Genomic DNA, 17,391 nt, shown 5'->3' with positions numbered 1-17,391 from the left:
CATATTTTCCATATGCCATGATTAGCACCAGGCAGTCCTATAAATATTGACTTCTGTCTTCCATTATGGTTATGGTCAATTAAGGTTTTCACATAATTCTTTTTAGGAAGATAGAGGCGCTGTATTCCTGGCCATCCATAAAGACACTAGTGGTCAGGTTCCAACGTTATCCCAAGCATGTTATACGCTTCTATGCAAGATAGGATAGCCCAGCTAGAAATAATACTGTTGCTTGAATCCCACTAGAAGGTGCACGTTCAATGCCAGAGGTCCCCAACCTTTTGGGCAGCAGGGACCGGGTCCATGGAGAAAGATTTTTCCGCAGACTGGAGAGTGTGTGGTTTTGTGTGTTGCCTGCATCCCACGGATGGGACTGTACTTGTTTGTGCAGACTGCTTGCTGGCATGCCGCACCCTGATACCAGTCCATGGACCGGGGGTTGGGGACCCCTGCTCTATGCTAACACACAATAAGAATGGAAGTCCAAATTTTTTGTAAGAATTCAAGCCCTTGAAATCCTACACTTAGACAGAATACAGTAGCTATTTAGATTAAGTACAAAGAAGAAGATATGTAGGTTTCTCCCTTTTTTTCTTCAAGTATGATAATAAAAATCCTTACAACTTACAGCTTCCATAAGACCTTTCAGAGATGGAACTTTAAGCATAAGTGCATCAAATACTTCTTCCGATTCTTTCCGGACATACAACAACACTAAAAGAAAGGTGAAAAAAAGCAAAAATAAATAAAATAAATTATAAACACTATTTTCTCTCTTTGCCAAAAGCAGGTGACAAAATGTGAAAAATTAGTTTATCGTGGGGTGACCTACAAATAGTACATTTTATATTGCATCGGCCTTATTTTGCTTTGACAAAGCAAGGCAGAATACAGTGTATACACACCCTTTCCCAATGCTTAGTTAAACACACTCCAATTATGTCACCATAGTACAGTATAGCATAGTCTGGCCTCTAGTCCCCTGTAAATTAACCTCCACCGCCGCTGGCAGCAGGCAGAACGTTTGGAAAACTACGGTGTCAGGTTTCCAAATTGGTTCTGAACAATGAGCCAATTAACACTCTGGTACTTGATTTTCTTTTCTTTTCTTCAGTTTGTTCAATGGTTCCTCAAATATACTAGAGGGAATTGATTGTGCAAAGGAGGGTGGGATTTAGAAGCCAAGCCACTGCTATATTTAAGTCCGTTTTTAAAAAAATAAATAAACTAAAAATACATAAAAGATTGTGAAGGAAGAGCTCAGTGCTTCCAACTTATTGCTATGCATCCTTCCATCATTAATATATTACATGCCTTTTAACATTGTCTAGACAATTAACAAGGACTTTGTGTTGTCACGGAATAAGCTGTAGAGATTAAAATATATTACTGATCTTAAACTAATAATGTAAATGTAAATATGTTTTAAGTTAGGGAAAAAAACCTTTAACCTTCTACTTACTTTCAAAAGAAAATAGTCCCTGTAAGAAAAAGTGATGCCTTGCAGTAATCTAGCATGGAGTTGAACCTTCTGACAATCAGAAGTTTCACTAAATTAATCCAGTTAAACACAATTATCATGTGCTTACATTTCCCCCCCCCTTCTGTCAAGTTAGACTTGCAACTCAGCAACAGAGGGGGAGGAGTCTCTACAGAATATAACCATGTTTTGGGGGGAGAGTGGCAGCATCCGTACCCTGGCTCCATTAGGACAAGAATCATGTGCAAGCAGACTGCCTAAAGAGGTTCAACATACCGTAGAAGAGACTCTACAATTATGCTGCTGTAGTTCAATTTGTATTTTGAAGAAACACACCAGTTAATTAACATGTAGCGAAGTGTACAAGAATCTGCTTTATGCTGAATTAAAACATTGGCCCATCTAGTCCAGTGTTTTTCAACCTTGGCAACTTCCAGATGTGTGGACTTAACTCCTAACTCCACAGAATTTCTCAGATGGGATGCTAGCTAGGGAATTCTGGGAGTTGAAGTCCATACATCTTAAAGTCAACAAGATTGAAAAATACTGACAGAATAGTGCAGTGATGGCGAACCTTTTAGAGATTGAGTGCCCAAACTGCAACCCAAAGCCCACTTATTTATCGCCAGGTGCCAGGTGGGTGTGGCCCACTGGGTGGGCATGGCTGTGGTGGTCATGGCAGATTGGGTGGGTGTGGTCAAGGTGGGCGTGGTCACCTCAATGTTGCTCGTGGGGAGGGACGCCTGTGGGGGGTGGGCAGGGTTGGGGGAGATCCAGGGGGTCTCTGGCAGGTGAGGCAGTAGGCAGGAGGCTCGTTCTACGGGGTGATGCAAGGCAGGGCAGGGGTGCCATTTCCATGGGGCAAGGCAAGGGCCCGGGCGGCTGCTGCTTGACACCATCGGCCCCCACACAGAGAGGCCAGCAAGGGCATGGGGGCCGATGATGTCCGTCAGCAGCCACAGCCTGCCAGCCCCCGACCGGTGCACTCTGGGGCTCCGCAGCCCGCCGCCAGCAGTTCAAAGAAGCCGCCTCTGAGTTGGATGGCCGGCCGACAGCTGAGGAGGCGATGCAGTGGGTCTTGCCCGGGAAAAGGAGAGCATACGAGGCCAGGAGGGACGGGACAGGGGGGGAGGCAAACCAGCCGTGCTGGGATGCCTCCAACCACGTGGGACCTCAGTGAGTTAGCAGGCAGCTGGTTGCAGAGGGACAGTTGCCATCTCCGGGGCATGACGCGTGTGCCCACAGAGAGGGCTCTGAGTGCCGCCTCTGGCACGCGTGCCAAAGGTTCGCCACCACTGAAATAGTGTAATATTGTCTAACCCGACAGGCATTGTTTGCCAGATATAAAAAAAAGCTTTCCTAGCCTTTCCAGGAAAAACTGAGGATTTTCCCCCTCCTATAGTTCGTAGATACTCAAATAAACTAGAACGTTATCAGGCTTTCCTTTCCTTACAATTATTGTATCTTGTTCTGGAAAAAACTGATGAGACTAAGCTCACTTAAAGCCAGGAAGTTCAACATAATATATTGATTTGTCCTCAATTTACTTCTCCCGAACAACTGATATCAAAGTCCTCCTTGCTCTGTATGATAGCATAATCTAAATCATAGGTGTGCTACTGTTATATTAACACGATGTCAATCAACAAGGGCGAGTTCAAAACTCCAAAGTGAGTCAGAAAAAAAATCCTTGAAGCAAAGGAGTTTAAGAAGGGAGGTCTGAAAGAATGCACAGATAAGGTTCTTGAATTCTCAACGAAAACTAGTGACTCATTTTGTGACTTGCACCAAAATAGAAAAACAAGCCAACTGACAGTGCTTGCCTTGTTGAAAAGTCACATGGAGAAAACGTGACATTCTTCTTGACTTAGCTGCTTTTGGACTTCGGACTTGACTCCCAAGTACACACTACCTAGACAAGGTCTTATTTCTCATGAGCTCCTAGGTCTACGGGCTCTTCTGTAAAACATTACAGGAACTCCAGCTCAATTCTTTCTCATCTTCTTCCTGGCTAGTTAATCAAATGATTGCTTATACATAAGAGGTTAATTTTAAGTAAGGCCACTCCACAGGTATCTTGTATCCATATATTCATTCCGTATCAGGAAAGGAAAGGAGAAGGAAAAAAGAGCAACTTTGGGATGTTTCTAGGCCAGGGATAAGCAACCTTGGCTCTTTTATGACTCGTGGACGTCAACTCCCAGAATTCCTGAGCCAGCATGGCTGGCTCAGGAATTCTGGGAGTTGACGTCCACGAGTCATAAAAGAGCCAAGGTTGCCTACCCCTGTTCTAGGCAATCTGAGTGTATTTATTTATTAGCTGTATATTCTACAACTATTTGGGAATTCTAGGTTGAGAATATACTCATCTTCCTCCTATTTTTTTTCCTACATTAAACTTATGAGATAGAGTAGGACTGAAAGAGATTCGGACAAAATTAGTCAGTGACCTTCTGTAACTGAGGTGCACTTGACCCGGTTCTCTGGACTCTTAATCCAATGTATTTATTACAGCATACTAGCTTGTATGCAGTGAAGAAGAGTTTTTCCCATAATACTAAGGCAAAATACCTCTTGTAGCACCAATTTCTCGATGATACTTTTATTTTTAATACCATGAAATCCTTGTTTAAAACCTGCAGGCTGGAGGCCCTCTGATTAGCACATCACAGAGATAGGACTTGGCCCCAGTGGCTATAGTTAGCTTGCCCCATGCCTCTTGCAGAAGCTGTATAATTCCAAACTGGACCAACCAATTCAATGTCATGCATAAGCAAAATTCTAACAAGGGAAAGTTTGGTCTATCTTGATGATTTATTAACCAACTGGTTTGGGGTTGGGAGATGTGTCAAGAAGATGAGGGGAAATGAGGAATGGAACATGACTGGGAAGAAAATATTTTTATATATAACTGACGAGGCAAAATGGTAGGAAACGGCTACTTGGCCATTGCAGGGGAAAGAGGCCTTCCTTTCAAGTTGCAGTCTAACCAAGACAATCAAGAAAGCAATGAAGGTAGGCCCTCTGACCTACCTGTTTTTTACTGGCAGATAAGTTGCTAGTATAACATCTATTATCTAGGGTTCAATCTTGAATGAAAGCACGGACCTGGCAAGTGGTAGAGGCCTGTCTGAGAGCTCTTCAAGCAATCGCCTAATTTGTGATGCAGCAGGCTATGGGTGGCAAGCATAAGTTATAATCAACAGGACTTCTCTCTTACCGATCCAAAGCTCCATCCAACACTCTTCCAATTCTAAGTGCTTGTTGCTCTGTTTGAGTGGCTGAGACAGCGTAGAGACAATAACAGCCATAACAGCCACAAAAGTCTCTCCTCCTGAATAATTTGGGGTGATCTTTGGCTTAGCACTGGACAGCCCCAGACTTTTTTTCTTGGAGGACTTCCATGTCCAGGCTGAGATTGCTTAGACATTACTGTACAAAAGATTTGTACTGAATGATCCTCACTGAGATTGCCTGCTAATTGCCAACCCAGGACTATTTAAGATCCTGATATTGTCCATTATAACAGAGGTCCCCAACCTTTTGAGCACCAGGGACCAGTTCCACAGAGAGAAGTTTTTCTGTGGACCGAAGGGGGTGTGGTTTCATGTACTGTCTGCATCCCGTGAATGGGGCTTTGCTTGTTTGCGCAGCCTGGTTTCTGGCATGTCGTGGCCCGGTGCTGGTCCACGGACCGGGGGTTGGGGACTCCTGCATTATAATACAGTTCTGAATATCTTTGGGCCTGTCTGAGGGACCACTTGTCCCACTAGAGAACCTGGCTTAATTATTTAGTAGGAAAGACCCTTTTGAAGATTTATTTATTAAACAAATTTATATAGCTGCTCACCTGTTTCCAGCTGGCTTACAGTATTAAAAGAAGACCGCACTGCCAGAAGCTCAGCTATCTAGTACATAAGATAAGGACTCCTCTGATCCCCAACTATGGGTAGGAGATATATTTAGCCCCCACTCTTCCAGTAATTAGAAAAATGCCAAAAATACAATTCTTTTGACAAACTGAATGATTATACTGATTTTGTCTCAATTCTATTGTTCTGTTTTGTATTTGGTTTTCCTATTGTAAGCTGTCTTGAATGCTTATTAAAGCAGAAAGATGAAATATAAAGCAAATTTAATAACAACCAAAATCCCTTGAGGAATGGATTACCTCTTTTTGGTTCTTCTATTCGGGATATCTTAATTGGACTAGCAGCAAATTCATCTTCATTTATGTAAGCCCCCCTCTTCATGGTAGACCTGAAAGAAAATCAGTCAATCCATTAACCAATCCAAGCAACATTTCAGCATTACTGCAATCACCAGGCAGAGGATTGTCCCTAAACATTTCAAGGCATTGAAGAGAAATGAGCTGAGAATATAAAATTCCAAGATCCTCTAGTTATCCCATTTCAGTTAAGCATCTAGTTAAGATGCTAATAGCCAATATAATCAAGAGACAATATGTTTAACACACTTCTGTTAACCGCTAGAAGGGCCTTCATTTTATTGTAAGGGTCCTGAAATTAGACTATCACATTATGTCAGTATGATTTCATAATTAAGAACTAGAATGGGGAGAACCAGGTTACAATCCAACATCGGCCATGCAAACTCACTGGATGACTTTAAGCCACTCACTATCTCTTAGCTCATCCTTGGGCATTCAAAGAAAAGGCAGGATACAGTATAACTGCAGTAAATAAAAACAGCCACCTAATGTTGGCATTGCAGAAAAGGAAAATACATCTTCTCATATGCTCATCTCAATACTTACTTTCCTTATATGGAGTTTAGATTTGTGGTCAGTTTATCCAATTAGAGAACACTGGCCAGAACAGTCTGTTCCTCAACAACTATTAACTGGAAATCCATTCACTAGACACGTTGGCAAATTAACCTGAAACTACCTCATGCAAAACAAGCTGAGCCACTGACTTTCCCCCATGCTGCAGTCCAAGCATTAAACTGTTCACAAGGTTGCACTGAACAGAAAATTGATGTACACATAAATCAGGTGCTGTATTTGCAAACTTTATTCTGCATGGCATAATTCCATGTCAATACAGACACGAAGGCGTCATTGTTTATTGCTATAGAATAAACTAACAAGTGCAAGGCGGAAGTCAAAGTGATTCATCCATATTTGAAAACTGTCTTCTGACTGAATTCTTCTGCATTGCAGATGAGATGGTAATAAACTGGCTGAACTACCCACTGGTAACAAAGAGACAAGATCACAGAAGTAGAGTCAGTCTGAGAATGGTGTAAAGGATGCATGAAGAATGATTACTTTTCCCAAACTGAAATGTTTGTTGGCTTCTCTGATGCCACACTACATAGTTGGTGAAAGATTTAAAAACAAGTATGGAGAATAGATTTTTTTTCTTCTTCTTACTACAGGTAATCCTTGACTTACTATAGGTTGTCCTTGACCACAATTGAGCTCAAAATTTCTGTTGCTAAGCGAAACTTTGTTGTTAAGTGAACTTTGCCCCATTTCACAACCTTTCTTGCCACAGTTGTTAAGGGAATCACTGCAGTTGTTAAGGTAGTAACACAGTTGTTAAGTGAATCTGGCTTCCCCATTGACTTTGCTTGTCAGGAGGTCACAAAAGGTGATCACATGACCAAGGGACACTGCAGCCGTCATAAAAATGTGTGTTAGTTACTAAGTGGCAGAAGTTTGATCACATGACCATGGAGAGGCTGCAATGGTCATAAGTGTGAAAAAGAGTCATAAGTCACTCTTCAGTGCTGTTGTAACTTTAAAGGTCACCAAATGAATTTTGGTTAGTCCTTAAATTATAGATTATTAATGATGTATTCTCTTTGTTTCTTTCTTATGTTAAATTTATTAAATTTATGTCATAATACCTGCCACTTTTCTTCTTTCCTTTTGATTTAGCATTAGCAACTCTTACATGAATTATTAAGGTGTTATGGGAATTAAAGTAGGCCAACGCAATATTAGAATTGACTATAAACAGATTATATGTTGTTTTTTACATAGATTGAATTTTCTCATTAATACACAAGTTCAGTATCTTGTCTGGTTATTCTGTAAATTGGAATGACTTGGTACCATTGGGCCATATAACAAGGACTGGAGTTTTAGGTTAGGCTTATGACTTCTGTGTATCTCTTGGCATAAGAAATTCCATGGCCTTTTCTTAATTGGTAAATTAGAATTTATCCCTTATTCTATTGCAATTTAAGCAATGAGAGAAAAAACTTTTGAATTTTTGAATAAAATAAATATGATCAATATGAATCTAGCTTCAAGAGTTTTTTAAAAACATCTCAAGCACTACCTGTATGATGAAAAATAATTTACTAGCCCAATGAGAAACTGTTCAGGTAAAAGAACAATTCTTACGATCTCTGACCAGTACAGCTACAGTACAGTGACAACAGGTCTGATATAATAAAAAAGACAACGGGAACTACATATAGTTCAATATTTCTAGACAGCACCAGATGGAGAAGGCTATGCTATATCATACTGCATATTCTGGCCCAGTTAGAAAGCCACTTAATCAGAACAAAAATAGCTAGAGCATTCTGTAAATATGATTGGAACATGAGTGAGAAAAATACTAACAAAACTTACCCTTCTCCCTCCATTTCATCAGATGTAACAGTAAAACTCTACAAGGGAAAGGAAAAAACAAGCTATTTTAAATATTTTAGAACCATGTTGACCAGTTATCAGTAGTATAAGCATCATCATAAGGCATGCTGGTATACTGTTGTCCTTCGCAATGTTTTATTCTGTGGACCTGTTAAATGGTATCCCACTACATTAAATAAATAAATGCAATAGACCAACTTGAATAAAGTCTAAAACCTCTATTCCTGTCAAAGCATTTGCTCAGTTTCCCAAGTGTTCTTGGCTTCTGCTCTTTTTTTTTTTTTTTGCTCCTACCTTTCTTATGGTAGTCTTACTATTTTTCCACTTGGAGCTCAGTTTTTATGTGATGGTAACCAAGATTAATTCCCTATACAATACAAAGTATTCTTTCATTTCCAGCTAACTCATGACAAATAGAAATTGTTTCAAAGGGAGTTTATTTTAATCTTCTGGACTGCAGCTTTGAGAGTTGTGTGAGGTTTTTTAAAGATAGAGGCTGTTTATTGCTGTTTATAATTCTATTTTCGTGTCAAATTTGCTCTAGTTTAACATCTTTGAATTAAAGTCTCATTGAGATGCTCTGGCATGAGAGAGTGCATTATTTCTTTAGCTGCAATAAATAAAATGATTTAATTAATTAAATTAGTGCATCTGTACAGTATTTGACACTGCGATATAAATAAGGACAATATAGACGGAATATTTTCCAAAAAAAAACCCCTCTGCATGGTTAGAATGCATCAAAACGGAGTTAACCTTATTAATGCTGCCTTCAGGATCAATCTTTGGTTTCCACAAAAGAAAAATACAAAGATATCTCTTAAGTGAGTGGTTTGCAAGCCACTTCCACGTCCAGCCTCTTTTTGTGATTCCTAAAGCTTTCTAGATTATGTGGTCAGCATAATCTCCATTAAAATATCGCTTTTGCTTAATTCTCCAAACATCCTCTCTGCAAAGGTAATGCTAAGCTGTCTGTCTCCAGGGATACCGTATCACCATCCAATGTTTAAAAAGGCCAAGGAATTATTGCCTGTCCCTCAAACTGCCAAAAGGGCAACCAATTAATTGCACGCAATTAGATAACAAGGATCAGCATTCTCACCCATCCCCCTTTTTTTAAATTGCTGTCCTCCTTTGACAAAATTAGCAAGATAGAAAACGTACATGAGCTCCACGCTGAATATTTGAATAATGAACATCAGGTATGAAGAGAACTGGCTGAGTATCAAGATCCATAAATGGCTTGAAGATGGTGATATCTGTTCGCTTATGGGAGGGAAGCATGGGTACTTTGACATCAGAAACTGGTAGGGAAGAGAAGAAATAAGAGACTCTTAAAATTAAGAATGTCTTCTTTTTTAAACACTGAATTGTGAAGCCTATTCCGTTTTAAACTTCTTACAAAGCTGCATTTAGCAATATAAATTGCGGTTGGAGCTAAGACGTTCTCCACCACTGATACAGAATGCTCTTCCACGTGCCACTTTTTGTATTTCTCAATTCTTTGAAAGCTGTACTCATCTTTCCTTCTCCTTACCATAAAACCCTGCAAGCAAAGAGGGAACATTCTGGGCCATTAAGTAGTCGCCTTCAGCTGACCAATAGGAAAGGGCAAGAAAAGCATTACCCAATCAGTGTCCAACCCCAAAGGTACCCCAGATTCCGAAGCATCAAAATTCTCTTCCCAACCACTCCAGACAACTGAGAAATAAAAGAAATAATTATTGCTCCTCTTCCCATCCATATGTTTAGTACATGTTGTGTGCATCTGTCAATTTGCAAAAATAATTCTGAGTGGTTGCTGTGAGAAGAAGCTTTCAACTAAAGTACAGCTTACGAGTTCAGTGACAGAAATTAATTTATTTTATCCCATGGAACTCTTACAGTTTGGCTCTGAATCCATTTCTTAACGATGCAAAAGTTTAATATTATGCTTTTCGTATGAAGCAAGGCTGTTATTTGTTTAAAATTTGTCTGTTTATATCCTGCCTTTAGTATTTTAATAAACAATTCAATATGATCACAGACATGGGGTAAAAAATATCTTAAATGGCAAGACAAATCTCATACATTTCCTATATTTTACAATAAGATGTTATATATTTAAAAACCAAAATCCCATCTGATTTTTGATATTCCTCCCTGAAATTTCATGCAAGAACATTGAAATCCTGTAAAATTTGGCAAACCAATAAATTTTCTGCCAGATACAGATAAAGGTATAGTGATAAACAGGGCTTTTTTTTTTTACATAGAATGCCCAGAACGGAGTTCCGGCACCTTTTTGGGATGGAACCTTGTAGGGTAGGCAAGGCGGGCTGTACAAAAAAAGCACTGGTGATAAAGGTAAACCTTTCCAGTCATGTTTGACTCTAGGGAGCAGTGCTCATCTCGGTTTCTTATCCGAGGGAGCCAGCATCGAAAAAAGGTTTTCTGTGGTCATGTGGCCTGCATGACTATATGCCGAATGTGCACGGAACGCTGTTACCTTCCCACCAAAGTGATACTTATTCATCTACATGCATTTGCATGCTTTGCAACTGTTAGGTGGGCAGGACCTGGGGCAAGTAATGGGAGCTCCCCCATGGCATGGTACTTGGGTCTTAAACCCGGGCTGTCAGCTTTCCAGCTAACAAGTTCAGCCTTTTTAACTAGCTGATAAGCTCAGAATCTTTAACTGCTGAACCCCTAGTTACAGTTTTAAACATAAATATAAGTATAGCTATAGGTATAGACCTGTGTATATGTTAGATAGAACTGCCTGCCTTACTCCAAAAAGATCCAACTGTTTACATCATTCCTTTTCAAATGGAATATTTTTACCTCTTAACTGAACCAATGGAACCAGTGACTTAATTATCCCTAGTCAATGTAGGAAACTTTCTTTTTCTCAACAACAAAAAACAAAATAAAAAATAAAAAGGTTTGTTCGTATCTGGTTTACACAGTAAATAAGGTTTATTTGACAATTTCCACTCCATTAGAGGGCACTCTATATTTTCTACTTACAGGCATTCAGCTGAGAATTGGGGTCACTGCATTTGCCTTTTCTTTTACTCTGTTTCCGTTCTTCATCCCGGATTTTCCTTTCTGCTCCCTATGGAAGGAAGGAAGGAAGGAAGGAAGGAAGGAAGGAAGGAAGGAAGGAAGGAAGGAAGGAAGGAAGGAAGGAAGGAAGGAAGGAAGGAAGGAAGGAAGGAAGGAAGGATAATGTCCATTTCTTGTTGCTTTTTAAAATCCACCTTTGGAGTTCAGCTTCCCTAGTCTTTCTGAAGTCAGACACTACACAAGCTAGTCAAGCTGCAATAACTTTTAAGGCAAACTTGTATAATCATGGGTGAAGCTTAAGTACCACACATACCATTTGGGCATCAGGGCCAAGAAAATTGGGACCTAGGAAATCAGGGCCTACTCTGTAAGCCTACTGACAGACCATTAAGATATTTTATAAGGCCATGAACAAATGTCCCAACAAAATATATTCTTTGAAGTAGTGGTGAACACCACCGTTTACTTGTAAACTACATTTGAACCTGTTTTAAAAGATTGCACACAACTTCCAGGCAGTGTAATTTGTGTGCCAATTTTATGAACAGCAAAATGTTTCTTATCTCAGCAAGGAAGAGGTAATGCCCCACCGGGCTGAAGTGGCCAACAGGATCTGTACTGAATCCTACCCCCTAAAAGGCCATTAGCCATGCCACTAACAACAGGGCACTGAAGTGGGTCAGAAAGTATCAACAACAAAAACAAGGGGAAAGAAAATCATGTGGAACATCTAAGGACAACTTAAATTTATCTCAGCTATGTGCTGGGTATGAGATGAAAGCAACATCAGGAGACTGGACAGAAAAACATAGCTGGTAGTGAGATGGGACTATTTGATTGCACCTCAGAGATGCCAGCAAGGAAACGAGTTAACCTTGGCTTCAATATCAGAAACTGCTGGGACAAAATGCAGTCTTGAAAAACATGGTTGTTTCTCTAGGGAACACAAGCAATTGATCTATAGCTATAGGTTAAATGATTGTTTTTTTTAAAAAAAACCCAAATCTTTAAAAGTGCCTAGCCACTACCATTACTGTTTATTTATTTACCATCCTGCCTTTTTTATTTTTAGAAATAACTCAAGATGGCAAACATATCCAGCACTTCTCCTATTTTCCCCATCAGAACCAACCCTGTGAGATGAATTGGGCTGAAACAGAGTGACTTGCACAAGGTCACCTAGCTGGCTTTAATGGCTAATACGAGACTAGAACTCACAATCTCCCACTTTCTACGTGATGCTTTAACCCAGTGGTTCTCAACCTTTTTAATGCCGCGACCCCAACCGGTCATAAGTCGAGGACTAAACCGGTCGTAAGTCGAGGACTAAACCGGTCGTAAGTCGAGGACTACCCAACCGGTCGTAAGTCGAGGACTTTCCCTGCCCGGGAGCGCCGCGCATGCGTGGTTCCGCCCCCTGCACCGGCCGAGGCGTAGCTGGCAAGCGGCAGAGACGGAGCAGGCCGACCACCAGCTGGCCCAGCCCAAGGGNTGCTTTAACCACTAGTCTAAACTGGCTATAGAAGTATTACATGTCCAACTTGGTCTATAAACAAGTTTTCAGGGCTTAGACAGCTGAATTAAAAACATAAAAGTATATAGTAACATTAAATACTATAATAAACATTGCATTAAAATGAAAAAAATAAATTAAAGATTGAGCTTTATTATTGACTACAGCATGCAAAAAATCCAGCCATATTCCTTGAAACCCCTGAGGAAATGGCAGGTTGTATCACGCCAGCTGATCAAAAGAAACTGAAATCTGAACTGAGCTTTACAAATTCCTTTTAGCCTGCTCTTGTCTCTTTCAAAGCAATCTTGATTAAAGCAGTTTTAAACACAGATTAAACAGATAAGCCTTACTCCCCCCTGTCTCACTTAAATTTGGCATTACTTTTTTTGTTGATGGAGACAGAACTTACAGGACAGAGTGACCACTTGATAACAAATGTTGTGGAAATGCCAAAAGTCACTGGGAAAAAAACCAAGTAGGCCAAAGTTGGCAGACTAGATGAAGTACGGTGTTATGTTCTTAAAAGCTGAAAATAACCAGGGTTTAGAGTTTCCCTGGATCAAGAATTGTGTCATGTAATCAGTTTATTTAATAAAGATCAGCAGGACTAAAATTGCCACAATTTTAAGGGCACAAATCTTCCAGGCAGGATTTGTGAAATAAATAAAAATACAATCCAAATGCTATCAATTATAAAATGAAATTTAACAGGTGGAATCTAAGAGGGAGTAGCAAAATCCATGTTGGCTGTTACTCAAATTTATTAAATATCCTGTGTGTATAAAGAATGGAAGTCCAGTTTATGTATTTTTCTACTGGAAACAGAAAGTGCACTGTATTAGTAGGAATACTAGTAGGAAAAGAATCATCACGACTATAAGAAAGATTCCAAAAACAATGTTAGGAATATATAGTAATTTTGGACTAATTCAAGGTCATAAAATAGTGTGCAGAACTTTTAGTTCTCCAGGATTCTTCACTGTGCAAAATAATAAACAAAGCAGGAGAAAAAATTTGGCTGGGAGGGGGAGAACTGATGGAATCTGCCTTTGGCTACTAACTGTATGAAAGGTAGAATGCAGTTAATCAAATCGGGAACTGAAGGGCTGAAAAAAAACCTGTTTGCATTTCAACTCTCTCAAGGGGTGCTCTGTGGAGCAAACATATACAATACATCATACCTATCTACCTACATACATACAAGTAGTTCTCAACTTACAACCACAATTGAGCCCAAAATGTATGTTGCTAAGTGAGACAGTTAAGTGAATTTTGCCCAGTTTTACGACCTTTCTTGCCAAAGTTGTTAAGTGAATCACTACAGTTGTTAAGTTAGTAACATGGTTGTTAAGTGAATCTGGCTTCCCCATTCACTTTGCTTGTCAGAAGCTGATCATATGATCCTGGGACACTGCAACTGTCATAAATACGAGTCAGTTGCCAAATGTCTGAGTTTTGATCACATGACAATGGAGATGCTGCCATGGTTGTAAGTGTGAAAAATGTTCATATGTCACTTTTTTCAGTGCCGTTGTAACTTTGAATGGTCACTAAATGAATGGTTGTACATTGAGGACCCCATGTAGTGTATATACATAGTACACTGTGTTAGTTTGATGCTCATCTCTTGGCATCTTTTCACTGATCATCTCCTTATGACCAAGGAATAAACCTCTCTTTAACCAACCCCAATGAATCAAAAGATAGCCGATCCTCTTTGTATCCAAATTGCTGGATTTTTCTTCTTCTTTGCATGTCTTGCTACCCCTGAGTGGCTAGATTAAATGTTTGGCGGAAGCAAAAGATTCAAGAAGGACTTGGGCAGCTTTACCTTGTCACAGAAGACTTTAATCTGGCAGTAAGCTCTGTGGATGGGTTTGTTGCTTCTGTTGTTGTAGCTGTAGGTGTCAATCTGAAGATTCAGAGGGAGGCCTTTGACACCTTTCTGCGAGGAGAAATCTGTACTAAGGCAGTTCACAGCAATGAAGACCTGCAGGGCAAACCAAGCATAAACTAAATCTAAAGTTGATCTGAAAAATAGTTCAGTATTTTCCATTGTGTTACATCGCTTCCCTCCAATATATACTGAATGTAATCATACATAAATCAGGACAAAGAGACATCTTCATCCATCACTAACCAGAATCAAGACCGTGGCCCATCTCTAACTATAGAATAGAAACATCCCTATTAGTGATGTGTCCTTTCTTGACATTTTGGTTCAGTCCACTGCTCTACTATCCAATACAGGTAGTCCTCGACTTACGACAATTGAGCCCAAAATTTATGTTATTAAGTAAGAAATTTGTTAAGTATGTTTTGCCCTATTTTACAACTTTTTTGCCATCTTTGTTAAGTGCAGTTGTTACATTAGTAACAGGTTGTTAAGTGAATCTGATTTCCCCATTGCCTTTGCTTGTCAGAAGATTGCAAAAGATGATCACATGATACCAGGACACTGCACCCATCATAAATGTGAGTCAGGTGTCAGGCATCTAAATATAAATCATGTGACTATGGAGTTGCTGCAATGGTCATAAGTGCGAAAAACCTTTTTCAGTGCCATTGTAAGTTTGAACGGTCACTAAGTGAACTGTTGTAAATTGAGAACTACCTGTACTGATTTTTTTTATTTGACAGTGGTGTACTGTAACGAAATAGCCAAAGTATAGTTTATGATGTTGTGACTTGACTTGCATGCTGGACCCAAGTTCAGCCCTTAGCATCTCCGAGTAAGGCATGACAGACTCCCATCTGGGAGGATACCTACAGAATTATTTTAGTCACCTTCAAACTATCTAGACTTGCTAGCCCAATGCTGTCAATCCATATCAAGAACTGCCTACATTTTAATGCAAATGCCCTCTTAAAGAGCATTGCATGCCAAAACAACTGTCTGCCCTCCCGTGCCATCACTCCGCTGAACACTTAACTCCCAGAGCATTGTCTCATTTCTTATCTTTTCTCATCTTTCCTACTCTCTTCTCCTATTGGTTTCTTATGATTTATCAATTGTTTGCAACTTATGATTAATGATTGTAACTATGATTTATGATCTATGACCTATTACTTGCTGTTTATATAAACACTGTGAGCTTAAGCACCAGAGAAAAATTCCTTGCATGTCCAGTCACATTGGCCAATAAAGAATTCTATTCTATTCTATTCTATTCTATTCTATTCTATTCTATTCCATTCCATTCCATTCCATTCCATTCCATCCCATCCCATCCCATCCCAGTCTAGTCTAGTTTCTGAGCTGCATACAGTGTTCTGTTCCTCAGAGAGAGATTTTGGCAAATGATTTGGGTCTCACAAACCTGCAGCCAAGGTTATTGATTACTGTTGCTCTATTTACACTCCCAGGAAAAGTTTTTTTGTGAAATTGTGAACCTCAGAGGCCAAAATAACTCAGCCAGGCCTGAACATCGTGCATTTTGACATCAGGAATTCCACCTCACTGTTTGTGGCTCTGCTTCAAATAAATTGCCCAGGTTTGTTAAAAACATTAAATAAATATATTTGGGTCTAGTTATCTGTACATTGCAGACCAAGGGCCTATTTGTATGACTAAGGCTTTTCAGGATTTTATCCCAAAGTAGCAATGGACATATTAACCCCACAGAAGGTGCACTTATAGATTTTACAAACATAGTTCTCAGTTACTGAACAAATGCTCATCTGGCATTCAGAAAAATAACTGAGGTTAGTGTCTTGATGAACCTAACAATATGTATTACCAACTTAAATTTTTTTGGTCCACTCTCTCTCTATATATATATTTATATATTAGACACTTTAGAAAAAAATAGGAAAATAGGAAAAGAAAACAAATAAAAGAGATAAAAGGATAGGATACAAATAATTAAACATGGGAACCAGCTTAGATTTCTGTCTATTACTCTATAGTTGTCTGTGGTTTATGCACATAAGAAACAAGTAAACCTTGCACAACTGTACATGTTCAACGGTTTTTCTCCTCACGTTTATTTTTAGTAAAAGTGTGAAGTCTAGAAAAGCAGAGAACTGGCACTGCAAGATACTTGTATCTCATGGACTCACCCACTGCTTTTAACTCTTCAAGGTACATTTTAAAAAATCGTTCTTTGAAACGCACTGCCTTGGCATATTTTCAAGGATTCAGGACAATAGTTTCTTTACACCCTATGTGAACGCAATTGTCACGCAACAGCAAATATTAAGCAATGTCGTCCCAATAATAGTAACGTATAATGTAATATACTTCATTGCTGCTTTCCTTCACAAGAAAAACTAAATTTAGAACGGATGTATGGGGGATGTGAGCCTCTTAGTGGAACAAACCAGACACTGCAACACAAAACAGATTTCCTAATTCATTTTTGTGTAAAGTATGTCACGCCATAAAAGCTTTTAGCTGTATGAACCAGAGGAAAAAATGGAATGTCTCCAAGTTCTTTTTAATAATCCCTGCTCTAAAAAACAGTCTGTATTGCACATGAGAAAAATTGTAAAAATATATGTGGTATAGAAAAAGTAAATGTTTCCCCTGTCCAGTCGTTTCTGACTCTAGAGGGCGTTGCTTACCTCCATTTCTTAGCCAAGGGAGCCAGCATTATCCAAAGACGCTTCCCTGGTCATTTAGCCAGCATGACTATATGCTAAGGCAGTAATGGCGAACCTTTTAGAGACCGAGTGCCCAAACCACAACCCAAAACCCACTTATCGCAAAGT

At 39.5% G+C, this 17,391-nt stretch overlaps 1 protein-coding gene across 2 annotated transcripts in view; it reads right to left on the bottom strand.

Moving 5' to 3' along the window:
* The window catches only part of GRHL1 (grainyhead like transcription factor 1), a 65,828-nt gene that overhangs the window by 10,608 nt on the left and 37,829 nt on the right, over window positions 1–17,391 (bottom strand). For both annotated transcript variants that reach the window (XM_015820255.1, XM_015820254.1), the window contains exons 9-14: window positions 14,510–14,668; window positions 11,124–11,211; window positions 9,279–9,418; window positions 8,094–8,131; window positions 5,652–5,740; window positions 629–714 (exon numbers count right to left, since the gene is read on the bottom strand). In XM_015820255.1, coding sequence (XP_015675741.1) covers window positions 629–714; window positions 5,652–5,740; window positions 8,094–8,131; window positions 9,279–9,418; window positions 11,124–11,211; window positions 14,510–14,668 — 600 coding nt within the window. The remainder of the gene's footprint in view (window positions 1–628; window positions 715–5,651; window positions 5,741–8,093; window positions 8,132–9,278; window positions 9,419–11,123; window positions 11,212–14,509; window positions 14,669–17,391) is intronic.

Source organism: Protobothrops mucrosquamatus, unplaced genomic scaffold (genome assembly GCF_001527695.2).
Source record: "Protobothrops mucrosquamatus isolate PMUCROS unplaced genomic scaffold, P.Mucros_1.0 scaffold1100, whole genome shotgun sequence".
Taxonomy (NCBI): Eukaryota; Metazoa; Chordata; class Lepidosauria; order Squamata; family Viperidae; genus Protobothrops; species Protobothrops mucrosquamatus.
Note: the sequence above shows the minus strand (reverse complement) of the source record. Positions and strands in the feature narration are given on the sequence as shown.